This window comes from Aythya ferina (assembly GCF_964211825.1).
Source record: "Aythya ferina genome assembly, chromosome: W".
Classification (NCBI taxonomy): domain Eukaryota; kingdom Metazoa; phylum Chordata; class Aves; order Anseriformes; family Anatidae; genus Aythya; species Aythya ferina.
In genome coordinates this window covers 3,952,341-3,975,399 of record NC_140313.1, presented here as the reverse complement: position 1 = coordinate 3,975,399, position 23,059 = coordinate 3,952,341, and the positions used below count along the sequence as shown (strand labels likewise).

General features: G+C 43.7%; 1 protein-coding gene and 1 long non-coding RNA gene across 2 annotated transcripts in view; both read right to left on the bottom strand.

Moving 5' to 3' along the window:
- The window catches only part of LOC311426474 (ubiquitin-associated protein 1-like), a gene marked incomplete at its 5' end in the record, with an annotated part of 37,861 nt that extends 21,834 nt beyond the window's left edge, over positions 1-16,027 (bottom strand). The window contains 2 exons of the mRNA XM_084502855.1: positions 11,395-11,402; positions 15,999-16,027. Of these exons, the coding sequence (XP_084358981.1) occupies positions 11,395-11,402; positions 15,999-16,027 (37 nt within the window). The remainder of the gene's footprint in view (positions 1-11,394; positions 11,403-15,998) is intronic.
- A 2,493-nt stretch (positions 16,028-18,520) lies between these two features.
- The window catches only part of LOC311426438, a 403,748-nt gene continuing 399,209 nt past the window's right edge, over positions 18,521-23,059 (bottom strand). Inside the window, exon 2 of the long non-coding RNA XR_014686755.1 lies at positions 18,521-19,439. This is a non-coding gene — a long non-coding RNA (uncharacterized lncRNA). The remainder of the gene's footprint in view (positions 19,440-23,059) is intronic.

Genomic DNA, 23,059 nt, shown 5'->3' with positions numbered 1-23,059 from the left:
AGAGCTGTTTGAAGTTGAATGAGCAGGGAAAGAGGATGTAGGCATTATCTAAGTAACAGTCTAGAAGTTATGGTATATTTGCATATTTGCTGTGGTATTTGGTCAGTTTCCCAAGCATCGGGGAGGGGAGAACAGCCTGCTCCACCAGGGGCCTCTCCAGCGGCCGCAGGGGGGCTTCGGCTCCAGCGCCTGGAGCGCCTCCTCCCCCTCCTTCTGCACTGACTTTGGTGTCTGCGGGGGGGTTTCTCGCTCTCCCAACTGCTGTTGAGCAGCAGGTTTTTGTTTGTTTCTTTGTTTATTTGTTTTCCTGGATGTGCTCTCACAGAGGCAGGGACTGTATTGCTCATGGCTTGGCTCTGGGCAGCAGTGGGCCCCTTTGGGGCCAGATGAAATTGTCCCTTATCTGCCACGGGGAGGCTTCTGGGTTTTTCTCACGAGGGCTGCCACTGCAGTTTCCCACCCCCCCACTCACAGCCCCCGAACCTTGCCATCAAACCCAATACACTGGGGTAGCTAGGTCATTATTGACTTGTTAAATATCAGGGATTAAATTAACTAATGAAACCCTAAAAAGTGATGGGGGTAGAAGGGGCTGGGATAACAGTGCCAGTTTTGGGGGATACCAAGCTGAGACTAGGGAATAAAATGGTCGCTGGGCAATTATTGTATGTATCCAAGGCAGAGGCTAACTTGTTGGGAAGGGATTTGATGATTAAATTGGGCATTCAAATAGTAAATTGTTAGACTGGAATAACAGTGTTATTAATGGAGTGCTCTCAGGCCCTGAGAGCAAACGTATATTCACCTCTGACTGGAAAGACCCTGAAATGGGGGCGGAAGCAACAATATAGGTGGACAATTTTACCTCAGGGGTTTACAGGGCCACCTATCTATTTGGGTCAGTTTAAATAACAAAAGATTTTGGAGCAATTACAACCTCCCAAGGAGGTATTAATGTTAACAAATATGTGGATCGTTTTCTATTGTCAGGACAGGAGAAAAGAGTTGTGAAGAAAGCTACTAACAAGCTATTCAATTTTCTGGGAAAGCAGGGCTTGGGAGTATTAATAAAAAAAAAAAAAAAGTTACAATATGGAGAAAGAGAAGTCAGGTATTTAAGGCATCTAATGTCTGAGGGAAAATGAAGAATAAATCCAGAGAGGATTCAGGGAATTGCTGAAAATTAAGAAAGAACTAAAAAGTTTTAAAAGAATGATTTTTTAAGGAATCAGGAGCCACAAAGTCTGAAGGAAAACGGATACTCCCTGATGGGAGAGAAATGCTGAATAAAGTGATAATGAGGCAAATACGGCACTTAGATGTGCACAAGTCGATGGGGCCGGATGGGATCCACCCAAGGGTACTGAGGGAACTGGCAGAGGAGCTGGCCAAGCCACTGTCCATCATTTATCAACAGTCCTGGCTATCGGGGGAGGTCCCAATCGACTGGCGGCTAGCAAACGTGACGCCCATCTACAAGAAGGGCCGGAGGGCAGACCCGGGAAACTACAGGCCTGTCAGTTTGACCTCAGTGCCAGGAAAGCTCATGGAGCAGATCCTCCTGAGAGTCATCATGCAGCACTTGCAGGGGAAGCAGGCGATCAGGCCCAGTCAGCATGGCTTTATGAAAGGCAGGTCATGCCTGACGAACCTGATCTCCTTCTATGACAGAGTGACGCGCTGGGTGGATGAGGGAAAGGCTGTGGATGTGGTCTACCTTGACTTCAGCAAGGCTTTTGACACCGTCTCCCACAGCATTCTCCTCAAGAAACTGGCTGCTCATGGCTTGGACTGGCGCACGCTTCGTTGGGTTAGAAACTGGCTGGATAGCCGGGCCCAAAGAGTCGTGGTGAATGGAGCCAAGTCCAGTTGGAGGCCAGTCACTAGTGGCGTCCCCCAGGGCTCGGTGCTGGGGCCAGTCCTCTTTAATATCTTCATCGATGATCTGGACGAGGGCATCGAGTGCACCCTCAGTAAGTTCGCAGATGACACCATGTTAGGTGCGTGTGTCGATCTGCTTGAGGGTAGGAAAGCTCTGCAGGAGGATCTGGATAGGCTGCACCGATGGGCTGAGGTCAACTGCATGAAGTTTAACAAGGCCAAGTGCCGGGTCCTGCACCTGGGGCGCAATAACCCCAAGCAGAGCTACAGGCTGGGAGAGGAATGGTTGGAAAGCTGCCAGGCAGAGAAGGACCTGGGAGTGATGGTGGATAGTCGGCTGAATATGAGCCAGCAGTGTGCTCAGGTGGCCAAGAAGGCCAACGGCATCCTGGCTTGTATCAGGAACAGTGTGACCAGCAGGGCTAGGGAGGTGATCGTCCCCCTGTACTCAGCTCTGGTGAGGCCGCACCTCGAGTACTGTGTTCAGTTTTGGGCCCCTCGCTACAAGAAGGACATCGAGGTGCTTGAGCGGGTGCAGAGAAGGGCGACGAAGCTGGTGAGGGGCCTGGAGAACAAGTCCTACGAGGAGCGGCTGAGGGAGCTGGGCTTGTTCAGCCTGGAGAAGAGGAGGCTCAGGGGTGACCTTATCGCTCTTTTTAGGTACCTCAAGGGAGGCTGTAGCGAGGTGGGGGTTGGCCTGTTCTCCCACGTGCCTGGTGACAGGACGAGGGGGAATGGGTTTAAGTTGAGCCAGGGGAGTTTTAGGTTAGATGTTAGGAAGAACTTCTTCACTGAAAGGGTTGTGAGGCACTGGAACAGGCTGCCCAGGGAAGTGGTGGAGTCACCATCCCTGGAAGTGTTCAAAAGACGCTTAGATGTAGAGCTTAGGGATATGGTTTAGTGGAGGGCTGTTAGCGTTAGGTTGGAGGTTGGACTCGATGACCTTGAGGTCTCTTCCAACCTAGAAAATTCTGTGATTCTGTGATTCTGTGAAATATTAACTGTTTTACATCAAAAGAGTCATTGGGAGGTGCAAGCAATGTGTGATATTGTGCTAAGAAAGTATGTCTGTGCAGGAATATACACTTTAGTGAAGCACATATGTAGAGGATGTACCATATGTCAAAAGGTAAATAAAAAGGTCTTCTGTAACCCATCTAGAGGGGGACAGGAGCCGGGGGTTTGACCTTTCCAAAGTATACAGGTAAACTTTACTGAGTTACTTGTTTGTCCTAATTGACCACGTGACTGGATGGGTGTATGCTTTACTGCAAGGGTTAAAGCAGGCCTTAGAGATAGAGTGGGATTTTCACAGCCCCTGGCACCCCTCCTCTGCTGGGAAGGTGGAGCGAATGAATCAGACATTAAAGAAGCAATTAACTAAATTACTGTTAGAAACCCAACTTCCTTGGGTAAAATGCTTACTCCTACAGGTTCAAACAGCACCAAGAAAGGATATAGGAATTTCAGCATATGAGACGCTGTTCAGATTGCCCTATCTGGGCAGAAGGGATGAGATACCTCAATTCAAAACGAGAGAGTTTTCTTACGAACTGTATTCTGGGGTTGTCCTCTTCTTTGTCATCTCTCAGGACCTGTGGGTTGTTGGCTCAAACCCCACCTTTGGAATTCCCCATTCACCACCATCACCCAGGAAACTGGGTCCTGATTCGGACCTGGAAAGAGTCAACTCCGGCCTGAATGGGAAGGACAATTACTGACCACTGAAACAGCCGTAAGAACTGCGGAAAAAGGTTGGACTCACTATACTTGAGTGAAGGCATCTGTCAACGCTAGTACCTGGGAAGCTGTTCCTACAAAAGACTTGTTGGAAGTTGAAATTGAAGAGAAAAATCTCGTAGTGGACTCTGAGCAGGATAAGAGCTTACAATTGTAAACTAACCTTTTATTTTCACAGGTAACTAACGAGTGTGACTTGTGATTGAGAGAAAGGACAGACCTATAGCGAATTGCAGTGCTCCCAAGGGGGGGGTTGTTATAGTAGTAGTGTACACCTTATTTTTGTATCGATAATTATTTGGAAACCTAAGGTTTAAAAATAATGACAGGGAAAAATTGATTACTAATTTTGTTTTTAGTGATTCTAGGCCTCAGAGAAGGCCTCGGTCAATTGGTAACCTGGAAAAGGCATGACCAGATAATAGCAAAAACGGGATACCCCATCAAAATATGGGTGACTGTGACAGAGGGTTATGTACCACAAGCCGTCACGTTTGATGCTTGTGAGGTGTTAGCTTGTGGAGATTTAAATGCCCAATGACAATTGAGCAGAAAGAACAAATAACTGGGAAAGACACAACAGTCAGATTGAGAATAGCTGTATGGAAACAATCCTCTCTTGCCATCAGAGAAAGGGAGAAACTCAAGGAGAAAACAGGAGAGAAAACAGGAGGCCCTCTGAAATGTGGCAGTTCAAACATTTGAGATTTAAACAGGGTATGGGGATGTGAATGCCTGGATAGAATGGGTCAAATATACTGTCCAGAGTCTCAACCGTAGCTACTGCCATGCTTGTGACTCGGGATGACCGATTGCCCAGATAGTGCCCTTCCCATGGGGGTGGACCAAAGACTCCCAAGGGATGCGATGTATGATTGCATTGTACCAAGAGAAGACTGCCTGGGGAAATGAGGCCTGTAAGTCTCTCTTTGCTGTTTCTTGCATGATAACAATATCACAGTTCCCCCGCATTCTCTACAGCTATAGGTAACCATACAGCTTGCCTCTCACAGCAGGGTGTGAGTGCTACCCGTCACCTGGGAGAATTTGCCTTGTGCTACCAAGGACTTGATGGAAAACTGCTCAAGACTAGAGATCCCCAGGGCAGATCTCTGGTGGTACGGTGGAGGGAAGACCTTACAGTCCACCCTACCATCTAATTGGGAAGGCACTTGTGCACTGGTTCAATTAGCTATACCCTTCACCCTGGCATTTGAAAGAGAAACATCACAAATACCCAGAAGAAGTAAAGGAGGCTTAGGAATATCATTTGATGATAGAGTATACATAGATTCTATTGGGGTACCTAGAGGAGTTCCGGATGAACATAAAGCCAGAAATTAAATTGCTGCAGGGTTTGAGTTACTGTTCTGGTGTGTAACAATCAATAAAAATGTGGATTGGATTAATTATTTCTATTATAATCAGCAGAGATTCATTAATTATACCAAGGATGCGATGAGAGGAATCGCTGAACAACTAGATGCCATCAGCAAAATGGCTTGGGAACACAGGATAGCATTAGATATGATGCTCGTGGAGAAGGGTGGTGTATGCGTGATGCTGGGCAACCGTTGTACTTTTATCCGTAACAATACTGCCCCGGATGGCACAGTAACAAGAGCATTGCAAGGGCTTACTACCCTTGCCAATGAATTGGCAGAAAATTCGGGAGCAGACACTTCCATCACAGGATGGTTGGAATCTTGGTTTGGTAAATGGAAAGGGATTGTAATGTCCATATTTACATCCTCAATTATAGTAGCAGGAGTTTTGACAGCTATTGGCTGTTGCATTATCCCCTGCGTAAGGGGACTTGTCTAGCGGTTAATTGAAACCGCATTATTGAAACAAATGACCATAGATCCACCACCCTACTCAGATAAAATGATATTAGAGGAAATGGAGAGCAAAGAAAGTGAAGAAGAGGAAGATATTTACCAAATTACACTTAAAATACATAAATAAATAAAAATAAAAAGAGTTTTTGCAAAAATCAACAGTTTATAAAAAAAGAAAAGGGGGGAATTGTGGGAATAGAAATGTTGTTTTTGCAGAGTTACATTGTTTAGAAGGAGGGAATGTGGTACTGAGATATGCTTACAGTGATAAGAAAGTTTAGCAGGCGACCTTGTAAAATGCAAACAATCAGACTCCTTAGGACAATTAGGTGAAAATCATGGTGTCAAGTCAAGTCAGATAAGTGAAGAAACACTACCACTTCAAGCAGTAAAAATGTCAAAAGAAATTTGAAATTTAACAGGCCGGCGACTGAAGGCCATGCATTGTTTGTGAAGCATCAGATAGATTGTGAATCTGGATTACCCACTCAGTGGGGAAACAGGGGAGGGTCCTGCCATCAAAAGGTATATAAAAAAAGGTATATAAACTGTGTTTTGGAACTAGTAGATGCGCTCTCTCCTGCTTGTGGGGTGCCCGCCATTGCAATCGCGAACAAATTACTACTTCACTGAGATCCTTGCCTGAGCCTAAGTTATTGGCTACGGAGTGTTTCTCACAGTGGGTAATCCAGGTTCACAGTCTATCTGATGCTTCACAAACAATGCATGGCCTTCAGCTGCATTTTACATGGTCTCCTGCTAAGCTTTCTTATCACTGTAAGCATATCTCAGTACCACATTCCCTCCTTCTAAACAATGTAACTCTGCAAAAACAACATTTTTATTCCTACAATTCCCCCCTTTTCTTTTTTTTATAAACTGTTGATTTTTGCAAAACCTTTCTCTAAGGTGTAATTTGGTAGATTTCTTCTTCTTCGCTTTCTTTGCTTTCCATCTCCTCATTATCACCTTATCTGAGTAAGGTGGTGGCTCCATGGTCATTTGTTTCAATAGTGTGGTTTCAGTTAACCATTGTAATAGTCCTCTTACACAGGGGATAAAGCAGCAACCAATGGCTGTCAAAACTCTTGCTACTACAATCAAGGATGTAAATATGGACATTACAATCCCTTTCCATTTACCAAACCAAGATTCAAACCATCCTGTGATGGAAGTGTCTGCTCCCGAATTTTCTGCTAATTCATTGGCAAGGGTGGTAAGCCCTTGCAATGCTCTTGTTACTGTGCCATCCGGGGCAGTATTGTTACGGATAAAAGTACAACAACGGTTGCCCAGCATCATGCATACACAGCTCTTCTCGGTGAGCATCATATCTAATGCTATCCTGTTTTCCCAAGCCATTTTGCTGGTGGCATTTAGTTGTTCATCGATTCCTCTTATCTCATCCTTTGTATAAATTATGAATCTCTGCTGATTAGAATAGATATAATTAATCCAATCCACATTTTTATTGATTGTTTCCCACCAGAACAGTGACTCAAACCCTGCAGCAATTTAATTTCTGGCTTTATGTTCATCCGGAACTCCTCTAGGTACCCCAATAGAATCTATGCATCTCTATCATCAAATGATATTCCTCTTGGAAATAGCCTCTTTTACTTCTTCTGGGTATTTGTGATGTTTCTCTTTCAAATGCCAGGGTGAAGGGTATAGCTAATTGAACCAGTGCACAAGTGCCTTCCCAATTAGATGGTAGGGTGGACCGTAAGATCTTCCCTCCACCGTACCACCAGAGATCTGCCCTGGGGATCTCTAGTCTTGAGCAGTTTCCCATCAAGTCCTTGGTAGCACAAGGCAAATTCTCCCAGATGCCAGGTAGCTCTCACACCCTGCCGTGAGAGGCAAGCTGTATGGTTACCTATAGCTGTAGAGAATGCAGGGGGAACTGTGATATTGTTATCATGCAAGAAACAGCAAAGAGAGACTTACAGGCCTCATTTCCCCAGGCAGTCTTCTCTTGGTACAATGCAATCATACATCGCATCCCTTGGGAGTCTTTGGTCCACCCCCATGGGAAGGGCACTATCTGGGCAATCGGTCATCCCGAGTCACAAGCATAGCAGTAGCTACGGTTGAGATTCTGGACGGTATATTTGACCCATTCTATCCAGGCATTCACATCCCCATACCCTGTTTAAATCTCAAATGTTTGAACTGCCACATTTCAGAGGGCCTCCTGTTTTCTCTCCTGTTTTCTCCTTGAGTTTCTCCCTTTCTCTGATGGCAATAAAGGATTGTTTCCATACAGCCATTCTCAATCTGACTGTTGGGTCTCTCCCAGTTATTTGTTCTCCCTGCTCGATTGTCGTTGGGCATTTAAATCTCCCCAAGCTAACACCTCACAAGCATCAAACGTGACGGCTTGTGGTACATAACCCTCTGTCACAGTCACCCATATTTTGATGGGGTATCCCGTTTTTGCTATTATCTGGTCATGCCTTTTCCAGGTTACCAATTGACCGAGGCCTTCTCTGAGGCCTCGGTCAATTGAATCACTAAAAACAAAATTAGTAATCAGTTTTTCCCTGTCATTATTTTTAACCCTTAGTTTTCCAAATAGTTATCAATACAAAGAATAAGATGTACACTACTACTATAACAACCCCCCCTTGGGAGCACTGCAATTCGCTATAGGTCTGTCCTTTCTCTCAATCACAAGTCACACTCGTTAGTTACCTGTGAAAATAAAAGGTTAGTTTACAGGTGTAAGCTTTTATCTTACTCAGAGTCCATTATGAGATTTTTCTCTTAGATTTCAACTTCCAACAAGTCTTCTGTAGGAACAGCTTCCCAGGTACTAGGGTGGATGGATGCCTTCACTCAAGTATAGTGAGTCCAACCTTTTTCCGCAGTTCTCACGGTTCTTACGGCTGTTTCAGTGGTTAGTATTGGTCCTTCCCATTCAGGCCGGAGTTGACTCTTTCCAGGTCCGAATCAGGACCAGGTTTCCTGGGTAATGGTGGTGAATGGGGAATTCCAAAGGTGAATTTTAATTCCAAATTAAAATAAGGTGCCGAATGATTAATGGAACAACCTATGAGAAAGTAACGGGGATTTTAGTAAAACTGATTTCCAAAAATGGCCAATGAGAAGGTTGTATTCGCCCAGGTAAATTGGATTGCTGGTATAATTTTATATTAACACAGAGTGTAGTAATCAGCTGTTTTTGGACTAATAATGGCCAAAAGTTCAAAGTCAAGAAGGGTGAGGGCCTCGTATTAAATTTTACAATATATGCGGCACTTCCTACAACATTGAGACCCTCTACAACCCATGCCCCACCTCTAATCAAACTGGAACCCAAAATTTATGAAACAGGCCCGTATGTAGTAAGGAACACAGGCCAACAGTAATTGTTATTTAATCCAGAATGGTCACTCAAGCATGTTGAATTGCTAATACAAATTAACATCTTGGCAGTTCAACCAGCCTGTTCTCCTTTCCTAAAGACATCATTTGAAGACTGGACAATATGGTCACAAAAGCAAGCACACTTCAGGGGCAGCACACAAAGAGACTTAACTGGAATGCTAGGAACAGGGTTAGGAGTTTTAAATTGAATTGATTCAGAAATATTAATGAATAAGCTAGCCACAGCAACAAGTGATTTGACAAAACTAAAACAACCCCTACAATCATCCTTATTGGCATTGGGAACTAGCCAATGGCAAGTTTCAAAGGTGTTACCGAGATGGGAAAATGCAGAAGACCAAGACCACAAACTAATGATAGATTCAATTAGTATGGTTCAAGATAATGTATCCTTAGCTCTAAGTTGTATGCAAGCACAGTTATGGTTGCAGGCAACGGCCACCTTGATCATTAGGGAAGGAAGTGAAGGCATTTTTCCAGCTGAAGTCCAAAAGGCTGTTTGGGACAATGCCAATGATTTTGAGAAGAAGTTCCAGTCCTGGTGGACCCTGCTAAATTTTACTTATGATCCCATTGTTAACATGGCTACTGCCTTTGTGCTTACTATAAATAATGCCACAGTTTATGTTATCCACCCCATCATTGCACTAGGATTAAACCATGAGGAGACAGTGCTCTATCCTTCGGAGCATAGAACATGGGCACGGATGGAGAATGGGAAATGGCAGTCTGTAAATCTAGAATCATGTGTTACCTGGGAACAACAAGGATTTATTTGTGAAAGCAACACAATTGATGCTCAGGATGTATGTTTTGACACGGAGCAAGGTGTCTGCCATTTTGAAATTCATCCAAATACTAGTCAATAGACTGTGCTTGTATATATTGGTCAAGGCTGTGTGTGTTTAAGAACTGCTTGTGATTTTGTAGAAGTAGATAAGGAGAACATAACTCTCCCTAGCAAAAATCATTCTAATTTTTGTATTTGTAACTTTGTTAGAGTCGTCAGGTGTGATTTTCTATATTTGGCACAAGTGGTATGCCAAGTCTAACAACACAATGTATCGTAAGTTATTACCTACACCTATTGGGATGAACCTCACACTAGTGAAGCAATTAGTTAAACACCAAGACCTGATTAAAATTTTAAAAGGCATTCAGGAAAATGGAGAGAAGACTCTAATCACTGTCCATCATGATACAAAGGAAATAAGCAGAGTTTTGCAAAGAGTAAAACGAGACACAAGTCACAACTGGTGGGATACACTCTTTGGATGGTCGCCAACTGCAACTGGGATTTTGAACATACTGAGTCACCCAATTATTGTTTTATTGATATTAGTTGGTATAAGTTTAATATTGTCTTTTGTATTACTTGTTTGGAATTGGAAATTGTTACAACGAATGTCCATGTTAGCCTCCTTGACAAATGTGCATGGCAAGGTATTGAGGGGTACATATTATAAAGACTGGGAAGAAAAATTTTCGTATTAAGTAAAAGAATTTACTAGATTTTCCCAGAAAAGGGGGGAATGATATTGTATAGACTCACTTTAGGATAGAATAAATCTTGTGGTTAAAAATTGAGAACAAAATAGATGACATCTTGTTATCTGTCGACCTTCTGTTATGTTGAAGCATCTTGTTAATTGAAACATCCCGTTATCTGTCGACCCTCAGTCAGGCTGAGACTTGAGATAACTTGAGTCAACCTTCTATTATGTCTTGTTAACTGAGACATCCCCGTTATCTGCCAACCATCAGTTAGGCCGAAAGCCAACTCAGCTTGGAAAACAACTGATTCATCCTACCTGGCATTTTTTAAGCAAAAGGTGAAAAGTGCATCACGAGGAAGACCTACGGTCTTCCTCCCAAAGACCACTGCCCACATCCCGAAGACCCCAGCCCACAATTCTTGGAAGCTTTGCGCAATCGCAAGGACTGATAAGCTAATTAGCATACGAAGCGAGAGTAGGTGGGTTTATGTAATGAATATGTATAGGCATTAATAGAATATTCATTGTGTTGCTGTATAAATATGAGATAGTTAGTTACTTCGAACATGCACGATAGGTGGAGAGATCCCCAGTGCATCCAGCGCTGCAATAAAGAATATACCACTTAAAGAAATTTCAGCTTCGATCTTCAAATCAAACACTAGCAGTGTGTGACGCTGTGCTATGGAAATATGTATGCGTAGGAATATATATATACTGTGGCTGAACAAGTATGCAGCAGTTGTGTAGTATGTCAAAAGGTAAATAGGAAAATTATCCAGTCAGCCTAAAGGGGGGTGAGAACCAGGAATTCAACGCTTCCAAAATGTGCAGGTAGATTTTACAGAGCTCCTTAGAGTAGGTTGATGTAAATACTTATTAGTCTTGGTCGATCATTTGTCAGGGTGGGTGGATGCTTTCCCTTCAGTGTCTGCTAATGTAAACATAGAAACTAAAGTAACTACAAATAATTCCCAGGTATGGAATTGTTGAAAATATTGACTAAGTTCTGGAAACTCAGCTTCCCCAAACAAAGTACTTACCTTTGGCACTTCTCCGAATTCAAATTGCACCAAGAAAAGATGTGGGAGATTCACCATATGAAATATTATTTGGATTGCTGTACCTGGACAAAGGGAATGAATTACCTCAATTTGAGACAAAAGATGCTTTTCTTAAGAACTATATACTTATTACTTATATACTTATACTTTGATCATTAGCTCAAACCACACCCTTGAGAAACACTCTGTAGCCAACAACTTAGGCACAGGCGAGGATCTCAGTGAAGTAGTAATTTATTCGCAATTGCAATGGCGGGCGCCCCACAAGCAGGAGAGCGCGCCTCTACTACTTCCAAACACAGTTCATATACTTTTTGATGACAGGACCCTCCCCTGTTTCCCCATTGACTGGGTAATCCAGGTTCACAGTCTATCTGATGCTTCACAAACAATGCATGGCCTTCAGTCGCCAGCCTGTTAAATTTCAAATTTCTTTTGTCATTTTTACTTCTTGAAGTGGTAATGTTTCTTCACTTATCTGACTTGACTTGACACCATGATTTTCACCTAATTGTCCTAAGGAGTCTGGTTGTCTGCATTTTACAAGGTCTCCAGCTAAGCTTTCTTATCACTGTAAGCATATCTCAGTACCACATTCCCTCCTTCTAAACAATGTAACTCTGCAAAAACAACATTTTTATTCCTACAATTCCCCCCTTTTCTTTTTTTTATAAACTGTTGATTTTTGCAAAACCTTTCTCTAAGGTGTAATTTGGTAGATTTCTTCTTCTTCGCTTTCTTTGCTTTCCATCTCCTCATTATCACCTTATCTGAGTAAGGTGGTGGCTCCATGGTCATTTGTTTCAATAGTGAGGTTTCAATTAACCGCTGGACAAGTCCCCTTACACTGGGGATAATGCAACAGCCAATGGCTGTCAAAACTCCTGCTACTACAATCAAGGATGTAAATATGGACATTACAATCCCTTTCCATTTACCAAACCAAGATTCCAACCATCCTGTGATGGAAGTGCCTGCTCCTGAATTTTCTGCCAATTCATTGGCAAGGGTGGTAAGCCCTTGCAATGCTCTTGTTACTGTGCCATCCGGGGCAGTATTGTTACGGATAAAAGTACAACAACGGATGCCGAGGATCACGCATACACCATCCTTCTCCTCAAGCATCATATCTAATGCTATCCTATTTTCCCAAGCCATTTTGCTGGTGGCATCTAGTTGTTCATCGATTCCTCTTATCACATCCCTTGTATAGTTTATGAATCTCTGCTGATTAGAATAGATATAATTAATCCAATCCACATTTTTATTGATTGTTACTGTTATATATGGAGTGGTAATTCGTGTCGAGAAAATGGTTGATATTAAAAAAGAAGGGGGAGATTTGGGAATGTGGCCATGGGGGTCAGAAAACCCAGTGGTTGAGATAACATTAGACTCTTAACGATGAGGCCATCAGGAATATAAAAGAGTTTAGAGGGAACAAAGAAGGGTGATTCAAAGAAGGGTGATGGATACTCCGTGTAGTCTCAGGGTTTCTTGTTCTCCAGCTGGTTTCTTGTTCTCCAGCTATTAAGGCATGGATGTTTCTGGGTGTTTGCTGTTGTTGTTACATTCAACGTTGTTTGACCAATGAAAAGTTGTTTTGAAAAGAACTGCTGTGGAGAGAAGGGTATAAGAGGGGAGCCTGCCCTCAAGATAAAAAAAGGCAACACGATATAATGAAGTTATGTCATCAGTAAAGAAGCAGGAAAAAAAAAAAGTGAAGAGGAACAGGCTGGTAAAACGTAGACCAGGACAGGAACAGGCATTTTGATTGCCTCATGAAGATAGGTTCAGCCAGACTCAGCAAACTGCTCAGAGAAGCTCGTACAGAAAGTCGCTGGAAATAGGCGCACTGGAGCTGGAGAGAAGCTCAAGCTGAGAGAAGCGGACCCGTGCACACAACTGCCTCTCGCTGGTAAGCAGTTGCGCATTATGGGGAATCATACGTCCTTAGGAACAAAGACTGTCCTGGTAACCTTACAGCTTATTCTCCTTATTAACAATCAGTTTATGATCCTGAAATATGGGACCAAATTGAGGTCAAGGTGTGGGACTCTGCAACTAAAAATGACAAGGTTGCAGCGGGATTGGTCGGCACCTGGCGAGCAGTCTCTGAGGCCTTAAAGAGCCATGTGGAGCCACAATCACAAATGTGTGGTTTGCCAGATAGTGAGGGAGCTTCGGGCTCCTTTACTGATCCGACTGCTACGCCATCGGCCCCTCTGCTGCTACAGCCATTGAAGGCTTTTGCTGTTACGCCCCCTGGTGACCTGGATGTGCCTTTTGACCCAGGCCTATTGGCCTTGAAAAGGAGATGGTATCCTGGTTTCAGTTAGAACAGAGTTAATTTTCTTCCTAGTAGCTGGTAGAATGCTATGTTTTGGCTTAGGATGAGAAGAGTGCTGATAACACCCCGATGTTTTAATTGTTGCAGAGCAGTGCTTATACCAAGCCAAGGACATAGCTTCTCGCTCTGTCCTGCCAACGGGCAGGCTGGGGGTGCAGTAAGAGCTGGGAGGGGACAGACCCAGGACAGGTGACCCAAACTAGCCAAAGGAGTATTCCATACCATCTGACGTCATGCTAAACAATATATATGGGTGGCTAGCCAGAGGAGGGGGCCGGACTGCTCGGGGTTAGGCTGGGCATCGGTCAGCGGGTGGTGAGCAATTGCATTGTGCATCACTTGTTTGTACATATTATTAGTAGTATTACTATTATAATCATTGTATTATTATTATTATTGTTGTTATTATTGTTCACAGAATCACAGAATCACAGAATTTTCTAGGTTGGAAGAGACCTCAAGGTCATCGAGTCCAACCTCCAACCTAACGCTAACAGCCCTCCACTAAACCATATCCCTAAGCTCTACATCTAAACGTCTTTTGAAGACTTCCAAGGATGGTGACTCCACCACTTCCCTGGGCAGCCTGTTCCAGTGCCTCACAACCCTTTCAGTGAAGAAGTTCTTCCTAACATCTAGCCTAAAACTCCCCTGGCTCAACTTAAACCCATTCCCCCTCGTCCTGTCACCAGGCACGTGGGAGAACAGACCAACCCCCACCTCGCTACAGCCTCCCTTGAGGTACCTGTAGAGAGCGATAAGGTCGCCCCTGAGCCTCCTCTTCTCCAGGCTGAACAAGCCCAGCTCCCTCAGCCGCTCCTCGTAGGACTTGTTCTCCAGGCCCCTCACCAGCTTCGTCGCCCTTCTCTGGACTCGCTCAAGCACCTCGATGTCCTTCTTGTAGCGAGGGGCCCAAAACTGAACACAGTACTCGAGGTGCGGCCTCACCAGAGCTGAGTACAGGGGGACGATCACCTCCCTAGCCCTGCTGGTCACGCTGTTCCTAATACAAGCCAGGATGCCGTTGGCCTTCTTGGCCACCTGAGCACACTGCTGGCTCATATTCAGCCGACTATCCACAATCACTCCCAGGTCCTTCTCTGCCTGGCAGCTTTCCAACCATTCCTCTCCCAGCCTGTAGCTCTGCTTGGGGTTATTGCGCCCCAGGTGCAGGACCCGGCACTTGGCCTTGTTAAACTTCATGCAGTTGACCTCAGCCCATCGGTGCAGCCTATCCAGATCCTCCTGCAGAGCTTTCCTACCCTCAAGCAGATCGACACACGCACCTAACTTGGTGTCATCTGCGAACTTACTGAGGGTGCACTCGATGCCCTCGTCCAGATCATCGATGAAGATATTAAAGAGGACCGGCCCCAGCACCGAGCCCTGGGGGACGCCACTAGTGACTGGCCTCCAACTGGACTTGGCTCCATTCACCACGACTCTTTGGGCCCGGCTATCCAGCCAGTTTCTAACCCAACGAAGCGTGCGCCAGTCCAAGCCAAGAGCAGCCAGTTTCTTGAGGAGAATGCTGTGGGAGACGGTGTCAAAAGCCTTGCTGAAGTCAAGGTAGACCACATCCACAGCCTTTCCCTCATCCACCCAGCGCGTCACTCTGTCATAGAAGGAGATCAGGTTCGTCAGGCATGACCTGCCTTTCATAAAGCCATGCTGACTGGGCCTGATCGCCTGCTTCCCCTTCAAGTGCTGCATGATGACTCTCAGGAGGATCTGCTCCATGAGCTTTCCTGGCACTGAGGTCAAACTGACAGGAATTGTTAATAATATTAACATTAATATTAATATAATTAAATAATATAATATATTATATTAAATATAATATTAAATAATTGTTATTATTGTTATTATTATTTTCCTGTCTTATTAAACTGTCTTTATCTCAGCTCACGGGCTTCACTTTCCATTTCTCTCCCCCGTCCCAGAGAGGGAGGGGGGAGGGTGAGCGAACGGCTGCGTGGTGTGTAGCTGCCGGCCGGGTTAAACCACGACAGATGGATATGCTTTTCTTCGATCTGGGAAGAACGGGATACATAAGGCCTGAAGGCCGAGTTGCTTGACAACTTTAAGCAAGACATATTGTTCACAGGAAATGGAAAATGGAGACTGTTAAGTCATGGAACTTAAAGGATTGTTTGTTACCATTTCTGATTGTGAATATGTATAGGCGTACTCAATTTTAGTAAGTTATGGAACTTAAAGGATTATTTGTTACCTTTCCTGATTGTACGTATATATAGGCATGCTTGCGTTTCGTATGTAAAGCTATGTTCTCTATATTTAGAATGTTTGATGTTCGTGTGTGCTTGTTGGTGGAGTATAGACTCCCCGCACACCCAGCACTGTTTACTTGCCTTTTATACCTTTTATAGCTTTTATACCTTTTAGAAATATTTGTTTTATAAATATTACAAAATTCAGATTGAGTTGAGACCTCATTTATAACATTACCCACCAGAACAGTGGCTCAAACCCTGCAGCAATTTGATTTCTGGCTTTATGTTCATCAGGAACTCCTCTAGGTACCCCAATAGAACCTATGTATACGCTATCATCAAATCATATTCCTAAGCCTCTTCTACTTCTTCTGGGTATTTGTGATGTTTCTCTTTCAAATGCCAGGGTGAAGGATAAAGCTAATTGAACAAGTGCACAAGTGCCTCCCCAATTAGATGGTAGGGTGGACTGTAAGGTCTTCCCTCCACAGTACCAGCAGAGATCTGCGCTGGGGATCTCAAGCCTTGAGTAATTTCCCATCAAGTCCTTGGTGGCATTCAAGGTTATCATGCACAAGGCAAATTCTCCCAGGTGACGGGTAGCACTCACACCCTGCCGTGAGAGGCAAGCTGTATGGTTACCTATAGCTGTAGAGAATGCAGGGGGAACCGTGATAATGTTATCATGCAAGAAACAGCAAAGAGAGACTTACAGGCCTCATTTCCCCAGGCAGTCTTCTCTTGGTACAATGCAATCATACATCGCATCCCTTGGGAGTCTTTGGTCCACCCCCATGGGAAGGGCACTATCTGGGCAATCGGTCATCCCGAGTCACAAGCATGGCAGTAGCTACGGTTGAGACTCTGGACAGTATATTTGACCCATTCTATCCAGGCATTCACATCCCCATACCCTGTTTCAATCTCAAATGTTTGGACTGCCACATTTCAAAGGGGGCCTCCTGTTTTCTCTCCTGTTTTCTCCTTGAGTTTCTCCCTTTCTCTGATGGCAAGAGAGGATTGTTTCCATACAGCTATTCTCAATCTGGCTCTTAGGTCTCTCCCAGTTATTTGTTCTCTCTGCTCGATTGTTGTTGGGCATTTAAATCTCCCCAAGCTAACACCTCACAAGCATCAAACGTGACGGCTTGTGGTACATAACCCTCTGTCACAGTCACCCATATTTTGATGGGGTATCCCATTTTTGCTATTATCTGGTCATGCCTTTTCCAGGTTGCCAATTGACCGAGGCCTTCTCTGAGGCCTCGGTCAATTGAATCACTAAAAACAAAATTAGTAATCAGTTTTTCACTATCATTATTTTTAACCCTTAGTTTTCCAAATAATTATCAATACAAAGAATAAGATGTACACTACTACTATAACAACCCCCCCCCCCTTGGGAGCACTGCAATTCGCTATAGGTCTGTCCTTTCTCTCAATCACAAGTCACACTCGTTAGTTACCTGTGAAAATAAAAGGTTAGTTTACAGTTGTAAGCTTTTATCCCACTCAGAATCCACTATGAGATTTTTCTCTTTGATTTCAACTTCCAACAAGTCTTCTGTAGGAACAGCTTCCCAGGTACTAGGGTGGATGGATGCCTTCACTCAAGTATAGTGAGTCCAACCTTTTTCCGCAGTTCTTACAGCTGTTTCAGTGGTTAGTAATGGTCCTTCCCATTCAGGACAGAGTTAACTCTTTCCAGGTGTGAATGAGACCCAATTTCCTGGGTGTTGGTGGTAAATGGGGAATTCCAAAGGTGGGGTTTGAGCCAACAACCCACAGGTCCTGAGAGATGACAAAGAAGAGGACAACCCCAGAATACAGTTCGTAAGAAAACTCTCTCGTTTTGAATTGAGGTATCTCATCCCTTCTGCCCAGATAGGGCAATCTGAACAGCGTCTCATATGCTGAAATTCCTATATCCTTTCTTGGTGCTGTTTAAACCTGTAGGAGTAAGCATTTTACCCAAGGAAGTTGGGTTTCTAACAGTAATTTAGTTAATTGCTTCTTTAATGTCTGATTCATTCGCTCCACCTTCCCAGAAGGGGAGGGGTGCCAGGGGCTGTGAAAATCCCACTCATTCTCTAAGGCCTGCTTTAATCCTTGCAGTAAAGCTTTACACCCATCCAGTCACGTGGTCAATTAGGACAAACAAGTAACTCAGTAAAGTCTACCTGTATACTTTGGAAAGGTCAAATCCCTGGCTCCTGCCCCCCTCTAGATGGGTTACAGAAAACCTTTTTATTTACGTTTTGACAGGTATATCCTGGTACATCCTCTGCATATGTGCTTCGCTAAAGTGTATATTCCTACACAGACATACTTTCTTAGCACAACATCACACATTGCTTACACCTTCTGATGACTCTTTTGATGTAAAACAATTAATATTTGCCTCATTATCACTTTATTCAGCATTTCTCTCCCATCAGGGAGTATCCATTTTCCTTCAGACTTTGTGGCTCCTGATTCCTTAAAAAAATCTTTATTTTAAAACTTTTTAGTTCTTTCTTAATTTTCAACAATTCCCTGAATCCTCTCTGCATTTATTCTTTGTTTTCCTTCAGACATTAGATGCCTTAAATACCTGACTTCTCTTTCTCCATATTGTAATTTGTTTTTCAATACTCCCAAGCCCTGCTTTCCCAGAAAGTTGGATAGCTTGTTAGTAGCTTCCTTCACAACTGTTTTCTCCTGTCCTGACAATAAAAGATCATCCACATATTTGTAACAGTAATACCTCCTCAGGAGCGTGGAATTGCTCCAAAATCTGTTTTAGAACTTGCCCAAATAAATAGGTGGCCCTTTAAACCCCTGAGGTAAAATCGTCCATCTGTATTGTTGCTTCCGCCCCCATTTCAGGGTCTTTCCAGTTAGAGGTGAGTATATGTTTGCTCTCAGGGCCTGAGAGCACTCCATTAATAATTACTCCATTAACTGTTATTCCAGTCTAACAATTTCTAGTTGAATGCCCAATTTCATCATCAAATCCCTTCCCAACAAGTTAGTCCCTGCCTCGGGTGCATACAGTAATTGCCCAGTGATCATTTTATCCCCTAGTCTCAGCTTGGTATCCCCCAAAAGCGCCACTGTTATCCCAGCCCCTTCTACCCCTCATCACTTTTTAGGGTTTCATTAGTTAATTTAATCCCTGATATCTTGCCAGGCTTTAATCACACAATGAACTTTCAAGAGCCCTTGGGATACTGGGTCCTCAGGTCTGTGAGGAATGTTTTAACAATTCGTGTCCATAAAGAACAGTCCTGTCTGCCTCTGGGTCCTGCACTGGCAATTCAATTCTTGAACCACAGATGCAGTGTGTCCCAGTCTCCCCCTCATTCTAGTCAATTTATCAAGTCTTCAGAAAATACTCCTCAAATTTATGAACCTGTTTGCTTTTGTTATTCCGGACTTCTATTTCTAACAGTTACAGGCTTTTTTTTTGTCTTCTTTGAGATTAACTTAACACTGCTATAGGTGTGACTGTCCCTGTGAATGGCTGGTGAGGAATGTTTTAATTACTCGTGAAGTGTCAATAAGAAAGCTATTTGTGTTTGATGTCTGGGAGTTTCAGAACAACTGATAACAACTAGTGACTGTTATGGGATACTATGCAGGCCTCTGATATCTGGCCAGGTGGCCAAGAGATTAAGAAGAAAAAAAAAAAGAAGCTGCAGGAAGGCTAGGAGACAAGACCTGCAGGGGATGCTGTGTAAACTTGACACGCTGACAAGGAGTACAAAGGGGAAGGACAAGAAAAAAACTTGGAGAGGAAGACTACGAGCCTTCAGCATGAAAGACCCCTAGAGACCTCCAGAGGGACCACCGGAGACTGATGTGCATGCTCCAGTAGGAGGGACTGGACCCCGAAAGCTAATTATAATAACCATTTTTTTTTTATAAGTAGTAATGAATATGTATTAGTCTAGGAGTATAAAAATCAGCTACTTGATGTGGCTGGTGTGCATCCTGGTGGAGCGGAGACTCCCAGTGCACCCAGCGCTGTTTCTTTACCTCTATTCTTTTAATAAATCCTATTTTTTTTTATTTAATACTATTTTGAAGACTGAGCCATTTATAACAGGTCTCATCCCCGAGTACTTTCTCATTCTGACCCCAAGTCTCTCATATGATTTCTGTGTTGCACACTATTATTATTCCAGCCAGGATTGGCAAGTGGGTATTTCTGCCCTGCCGGTATTACCCCTGGTCCTGGAGGATGAGCTCTTTCCCATTCTTGTATAGCAGCTCTCCTCCTGATCATTCCCATTTCTTTCCCTGTAAACAACATACTTATAGACATAATTCCCTCCCCCAAGAGTATAAATCAGGTCGTAGGAACTGGTCTAATTGTTCAACTAGGCTGTTGGGGTCCTCGAATAAAGACTTCCTCTCCTTCTTAAAAGTCCTAACCTCTCTGCTGGTAAGGAGGGGGGGTAGTTCACCTAAGAGGATACACAGTTAGTGTTAGTACTGTTAGTATCAGGGAAGGCAAAATTCTCAATATATCTTCTACCTTGTTCTAATTCTTGCCAGAGCCTAGAGTACGATCCTTCTTTAGGGACAGTGTTAATTACAGTCCCTGTCTCCCTTCCTGGAGTGACTGCTGCTGCCACGGGTACAATATTAGGATTATAGGGAGCATAATTTGGCTCCTTCTCTGAAAAAGGAATCTTATTGTTTACACATAAATTTAAAGCCTGAATTTTCATCAGACCCGTATTTTGGCCAAAATACTGCTGTTTCCTTAATTGGTTCTTTTGTCCAGACTGATACACAATATTTAACCTTTTTTTAATTATTTTTCTTTAACAATCCCTCTAATTTTGGGATTATGTTTCCAATTTCTTATCATTCTTCAGGAAGAACTCTTGGTAGGCACTCCCCCAAGGGATATCTCCCTGTCCCCTGGAACTCATATTTCCCATTTTTTCTAGCCCTCGTCAGTATGTTGCTACAAAAATTTCCCTTCTGCAGTGTACCACACACTAATGTTCCGATTCTGGAAAATGGGGGTGTACTTCCAAGCACTTCCCCGTGCAAGGATTACCGTACACCAGATTCCCCTGGTGTAGTGCCAGCACTTCCCCGTGCGAGGGCTTACCATACACCAAAATTCCTGAGACTCTTCCTTTCTTTCCTTTATCTCACGCTTTGTCTGTCTCCAGCCACACCCCTCGCGGAGCTACGGAACCGCGGATCAGGACTCCACACTCGCTTCGTACAGAAGTACGTCTCACTCACACATCACACAGAGTCTCACCCAACACCCAAGGCAATACTTAATATTTCTTACCTTGGTCTGTGCACAGAGTTACCGGATCGATTCTTAAAAACCTGGAGTGCCTACCTTCTTCCCTTCCCCACTACTTCACGGATCCTGCCTCTTTAACCAGTCTTGGGCCCTTTGTCAGCTTTCCACAGAACCGCCACCGTCGATGCACAGGACCACTGAAATCAGAGGGGCATGCCTTCCTGCTGCTGCGGCGGCGGGGCTCCCCAGTAGGTGACTGGATCCCGGACGAGCCCCCAAATTGTGAGAAACACTCCGTAGCCAATAACTTAGGCTCAGGCGAGGATCTCAGTGAAGTAGTAATTTATTCGCAATTGCAATGGCGGGCGCCCCACAAGCAGGAGAGAGTGCATCTACTAGTTCCAAAACACAGTTTATATACCTTTTGATGGCAGGACCCTCCCCTGTTTCCCCACTGAGTGGGTAATCCAGATTCACAATCTATCTGATGCTTCACAAACAATGCATGGCCTTCAGTCGCCAGCCTGTTAAATTTCAAATTTCTTTTGTCATTTTTACTTCTTGCAGTGGTAATGCTTCTTCACTTATCTGACTTGACTTGACACCGTGATTTTCACCTAATTGTCCTAAGGAGTCTGATTGTCTGCATTTTACATGGTCGCCTGCTAAGCTTTCTTATCACTGTAAGCATATCTCAGTACCACATTCCTTCCTTCTAAACAATGTAACACTGCAAAAACAATATTTATATTCCCACACTTGGAAGTCCTGATCCATCCATTCCGAACAGGAGATTGGGATCTGATGGAGAGAATTGAAACTGCAACCTGAGTGGGACAGACTGTTCCAAGTGCTCCTGACTACTGAGACGACAGTAAGAACGGCTGAGAGAGGGTGAACTCATTCCTGGGTAAAAGCATCAGTTAACCCCGATACCTGAGAGACTGAATTAACAAAGTCTTTTAAGGTTAAAACTGTTGAAAGTATCTATTGTAAACCTTTAACTTCTCCTTAGAAGAATTCTTAATGAATTAATGAGCAAAAGGGATTGAATTACACAGAATTGGAGTGTTTCCAGGGAACACTCCCTGGAAGTGGGAGAAAAAGAAAGGGGGATATTCGATCCCCACCAGAAGAATCCTTATCAGTTTGTGATTTTTATTGTTTCTTAATTATTATTTCTTAATTATTATAGGGGTGTATATATACATATAGAAATGATGTATTTTAAGTTCATCTTAGTAATACCTGTTCTCAGTGGATTAGTGATAGGATGGAGGGAAAGTTCGGCATTTCCAATTAATCCAGAACATCTCTCAAGTGAAATAATTGTTGGATTTGTACCCAGATGCCTAGAAAGACTGAAAACGCCTTGTCCCTGATTGCTATTTCCAGCAGCAACTCTGTCTGGATTCTCTAGATTTCTAAAAATGACAGATCTTACTCAGTCCCGGGAAGGAATAGATTTTGAAGTTGAGCTCCCTACGCATAGTCCTGGCTACAACATACTGTGTTATCAAAGGTGCCTTTTAAACAATGATAGAAAACTCAGGAGGCAATATTACTGACCCTGGGTGTGGAAATATCCATGAAGTAGGGAATAATCTATACTGTATACCGAATATGGCAGCTACGGGAACGCTAATATACATAATGCACACCAGATACAACATGAGAATCCTGTAACCAGATGGTCTGTCCCAAATGGCAAGGGGTGGTACTGGCTATGTGGCAATAAATCCAGGAAGGTGTTGCCCCTAGGATGGAAGGGAGATTGCACCCTGGAGGCAATCATTCCAA